Source organism: Halyomorpha halys, unplaced genomic scaffold, assembly GCF_000696795.3.
Source record: "Halyomorpha halys isolate HHAL.00 unplaced genomic scaffold, Hhal_1.1 Scaffold831.1, whole genome shotgun sequence".
NCBI lineage: Eukaryota > Metazoa > Arthropoda > Insecta > Hemiptera > Pentatomidae > Halyomorpha > Halyomorpha halys.
In genome coordinates, this window is record NW_027110085.1 from 264576 (window position 1) to 270096 (window position 5521).

Genomic DNA, 5521 nt, shown 5'->3' on the forward strand with positions numbered 1-5521 from the left:
CCCCCCCGACCATCTTCTCCACTCATCCTTTTTTGTTTGACTATTTCATGTAATACGTTGTCTCCAAAAAAGTTGAAGGTGCTGTCCTCCTCTTAGTGCAAGAGGCCATGTCTTGTATCCTTAAAGAACAGTAGGAAGGATAATAGTTATGTAAATTCTAACTTTTAAATTTCTGGACAGATGGCGTAAGCTAAGAAATTAAAAAATAATTAGTACTTACCGTTTTTATTTCCTCACCATTTGTATTGTTGTTTTTCTAGTTACGGTAGAAACTTAATATTGAAGTTTTTCTACCTGTTCAAATGTATTTCCTCCTAAATCCATATTACCAAAACTGTTCCTGTTTCTCCGCCTAAATATTTTGTTTTATCTGCATTTATTTCGGGACCTAGTTCCTTACTAGATTTTATTTTAGTTTTATAGTTTTCTCCTCCTCACCCTATTACAACAAATCATCAGCTTCCCTAAGCAAAGATATTCTAGTACTAAATTAAATAAGTAAGGTGATAGATAATTGTCTTGTTTCATACCCAACCAAACCTCTCCGAGCACTGACTATATTTTTAATAATAAGAGTATCATTTTGTTGATACATTGAATAAAATGAACTGCAAAATTTAACAAAATGATTTTTCAGCATACAAAGATTATTTTCCTATTCTAGTATCTCTAATGCTAGAGCAATGAATCAATACTTTATTCTGAACAAAGGCTCTCAGTTACCAAAACTTTAAAAAAAATGTTAATTGGATCAAAGATAAGACTTTTCTTTTTCTGATCCACGAAATATTTGAAAAAATGTCAGTTAGAATCTTTTTTGGGGGATCTTTTCAAATATCAACAAACTAGCACAAGAAATAGTTTAATTTTCATTCCAAATTATTAAAAAATCAAGTGAAAACCAAACCTTTTAATTATAGATATAAAAAATTTATGAAAAATATGTTACAATTTTTTTTAAGTTTATTGTTTTAATAATTTAGGAATGACTGGAAGAAGATGACAATAAAATTCTACTTACCCTTTATTCACTCAGAAGGAGATTATATTATCAATGGAAAAGTATTGGTTCTGCCTATATCTGGGAACGGGAAAGCCACCATGGATTGGGGTAATTTTTGGCATCTAATACCTTGTTTAACCATTTCTCCATTTTCACTTTTTTTTTTTATTTTGTTAATGAATACATCACATAACAAGATTATATTAGTTTAAAATTGCTTTGCTCTTTGTATATGGTATTATTCGTCAACTTATGTAAAGTTTCAGAGGAGAAAATATTAAATTATGCATGAAATAATTGAAGAATTTATTATAGGAATAATAGCCAAAGCAGCGTCAAATTTAAATTCATAGTTGAATATTTTCATAAAACATGAAGAATTGTAATAATTACAAAAAATAAAAATATCCCATTTCAAGCAAAACCCAGGTCTTAAATCGCAGTTACCTTTGATCAAATCAAAAAACCATGTCTTTGATATCTATCATATCTTTTCTATTTTAAAGCGCCTAAATTACCTTAAATTTTTAAATCAGTAGAATAGTGCAAAAGATTAATTTAATGATTAAAATTATAAATTTTCTGCATCATCTTTTTCTCTTGCAGAGAAAATGGATTACACATTTGATATAACGCTTAAGCAAGTGGCGAAGGATGGAAAAAATTATTACCAAGTCGACAAAATGTCAGTATTAATATCTCCCAGGAAAGTAGCTTTTAGCTTTGAGAATCTCTTTAATGGAAATAAAGAACTCGGTAAGTATTGTGGTATTGTTAAATAATAATGATATGCATTTTGATAATAAGAACAATAATAATCATTATTCATTATTGAAATTAGGAGACAACATGAACAAGTTTCTTAACGAAAATTGGGAAGCAATCATAGATGCATTGAAACCTGCCATGTCACGGAGCCTTCAAGCAGGTTACAAGGAATATATCAATAGAATATTGTCTAAAATACCAGCTGAGGAAATTGATGTCAAATGAACGAATTTTATGCAACAGTTAGGCTAGGATACTTCTGCAACCTCAAAACTATAAATAATTATATGGATTTTGGTACATACATTTGTTGTGGTAGTATATGTATTTTTTAAACTTAATATTTTTTATGACACTTAATAGACATCCTTGTTGATACATGTGTGTAAATGTATAAACACATAAATCAAGATACTGCTTAAAGCAAAATTCCTTTGTTTAATATTTTAAAAATGTTAATATAATGTGATAAATTTTCTTTCTTTCATTTCTTTATTTGAAGTTTTGTTTTTAAACTTCCTAAAATGACTTTGCCTACCATAATCAAAACATTAAACACAAACTGCACATTTTGAACTATCAAATTACAGCTCAGAGAAATACTAATTGCTGAAGTTCCTAAGTTACTAAAATTTATGTTATATCATGAGACATCAAACATATTGTAATAATTTTAAAATTATTTTAAAATTTAAAATAAAGAGAATTTTAATCGTTTTTAAACTTTTTTCTAATATAAGAGATACTTTGTGTTCAAATTAAGAATTTTAATACTAAATAAATAATAGTATTTTATTTAAATTTTATAATACAAAAAGACTCTTAATCTCAGGGCGGGTTGCTAGCAATCAGAAACAGGCATTTACTATAATTACAATTAATTAAATTAAAATCTATTTCACACATGTATCTATTTTTATGCATACAAAACTAACCAAGTTCACGATCTTCCTATGATGATCCCAGGTATCTTCTTTGTTTCTATTGTTCTGTCTTAGCGTCCAAAATGGCTTCCTTCTTGACAGAAATTGATGAGGACCTCCTCATCCTGAAGACATCCTTTCTCTTCTCTGTCCACCCAACGAATGCCCGCCAAAAACCAGAACCTGTCTCCATGTTGCATGTAAACATCGATTGTCGCACAACAGTTAGGGATTTTTCCAAATGATTTACTATCTGAATATTATTCTTTAGCACTATTTCTTGATTTCTATTTTTCCTTTAATTTACTGTATTTTCAATTATGAGGGGACGAGTTAAAATAGTTTTTATGATATTTGAATCTGCTCAACATGGCCTTGATTCAACGTACCGCCATCTTGGTTTTGTTTAGAATCACGAAGTTATTATAGACAATAAAAATTGGTTAGCTTGCTTTTTGGATAAACAAAACAAATTAACAATCTTAAAATGATATATAAAATAAACATATTAAAAACCCTTTATACATCAAAATATATTATTTACTCAAAAAGAGCATATTACAATATATATAACATTATTTATTTATTGTTGTACGAATCTCCATATAAATTCTCTTCATTTCAAGTTTCTTTCAAAAAAAGAACTTTCGCCAAAAATAGAAAGTCCCAGATTATAGCATAATAAATATTGAAGTGTCATTTTGAATTCACCATAACCCAACTTTAAACATCATATATCAAGATATTTTTATAATTTTCTTTACTTTATTATTTTTTTTTTGTTTGTTTGAGGTTTATTCTTTTAAACTTCCTAAAAAAAAAAAATCATACATCAACAACATTAATCCCCAACTGGTCCCTGATCCTCCAGATATTAATAGAAATCAAGGATAACATTTATCTCAAGTCATAGTTTCCCTTTTTTACTTTAAAACATATTTATTCTTACACACATTGAAATTACTAATTATTATTCATTATTTATTAAAAATTATTTCACAATTCAATTTTAAGAACCTATAATTTGAAGTAAAATAAAAGGAATAATAAAATAGTGTCTTATATTTACTTTAAAATACAAAATTTTTATAATCAATTTCTTGTAAATGTAAAAATGAAAAAAAAAAAAAAAACTTTATCCTGGAACACTCAGTTCCCTTAGAACAACAATTTGAAATAATTTTAACAGCTTTGTCTGGCTACATTAACTTATTTTGAACATAATTAAATAAAACAATTACTATGTTTATATAAATAAAATATGAACAAAAGATATAAATCTATCCACGCTCAAATTGCTCGTTATTATTTGCAAGTTCATAGAAGATTGATGACCTATGAGATGAATATATAATTGGTGTTTGAATGTTAAGGAGGAAACTTTTCAGATGAATATAGGTAAGGAGTTAAAAAATGAGATAGCTCGCATGGCAAAAGATTTTTCAAAGTAGGTAGTTCCCTCTGGGAAGGGATATACAAAATAGGTTTGGATCTTGTGTTAAACAGTTGAATGGATATATAAGAGTTGAATTATAAAATATAGTCTTTGGATACTGGGGTAGAGCCAAATTTGCTCGGAATATTAGTAAGAGATACGAGAACGCGTAGGAATACCGAAGATGAACCTTTTAAAGCAGCATTAATCTTTTTAGTCCCATTCATTGTTCTGATTAAATGAGAATCCTTTCTAAATGGATAGCCCTCCATACACTAGGCATCCATGATCGAAATATGGGAGAATACTTCACTTATATAAGTGAAAGTAAATACATGAACAAGTTAGGAACAACACATTTTTTTAAACATGAACAAAAATTTTTAAAAAAAACATAAAATCTCTATCAAAATATTTTTGGACTACCAGAAATTAGAAATTGATGTTCTCAACGTTTTTAATATGCCTAACTACATAATGTATGTCTGATAACATATATATTAATACATTATTACATAACAACATTTAAGGATTAGAATGATTCTCTCAAAGGTGATTAAATTGAATAATAGAATTTTATTAAATAAAATGTTACTTATTCGGGAATTTTTGATACTTATGAATTAACGCCACCGCAGCAAAAATTCTGCTAATGTGCCAATCTAAACCTAAACCTTTTGCAACAAATTATAGAATAAAAAACTTTATATAAAATCAAAACACTTTAAAAAATTTATGTAATATATATATATTGTAATAATCAAAAATTATTTTAAAATAAAATAAAAGGAATATTATATAGTTTTAACTTAATTCTCATATCTAGTATAGCTTGGGTTCAGAATAAAAGCTTTAATATTAAATAGATAGTAGAATATCATTTAAATTGTATAACATTTTAGACTCTTAATCTCAGGGCGGGTTTCTAGGCAATCAGAACATACATTCAGCTAGTAATGACAAAATTAAATTATTTATTAGCTATCTTTACAAACCTGCTTCAGTTTTATTTTGAGCAACATTAAGCAATTACTCTATGTCTTCGTTCTCAACAAACACTCACTAACTGGAAACAAAACATTTTGTCTTCTTTCCCAAAATGCTATTTCTAAAGTTCAACAAAAGATTCTCTTCACCTCCGCTCTCAGAAGACTTCCTCTCACCAGGCGATCCAAAACAAATAGTACTTTTTTCTTCTCAGATGACTCTTTGTTGTCTTCTTTCTCTAGATGTCCCACTGAGGGAGACAAAAGATGTTCACGACCTCTTGCATCCAGGATACGTCCTCCCTATCCCGCCTAAAAATGGCTGATTCCTACGGACTTTTTGGAGGACACGTGCTGCCATCTTGGCTTTGTTTTGAATAACGTATTTATTATAGACAATAAAAAT

The 5521-nt window shown here is 28.1% G+C and overlaps 1 protein-coding gene across 1 annotated transcript in view; it reads left to right on the forward strand.

Annotated features, from left to right (window-relative positions):
• LOC106686495 (protein takeout) overlaps nucleotides 1–2266 on the forward strand; it is a gene marked incomplete in the record, with an annotated part of 11072 nt that extends 8806 nt beyond the window's left edge. The window contains 3 exon segments of the mRNA XM_067048173.1: nucleotides 984–1111; nucleotides 1610–1759; nucleotides 1845–2266. Coding sequence (XP_066904274.1) covers nucleotides 984–1111; nucleotides 1610–1759; nucleotides 1845–1996 — 430 coding nt within the window.
• Between the last annotated feature and the right edge of the window lie 3255 nt (nucleotides 2267–5521).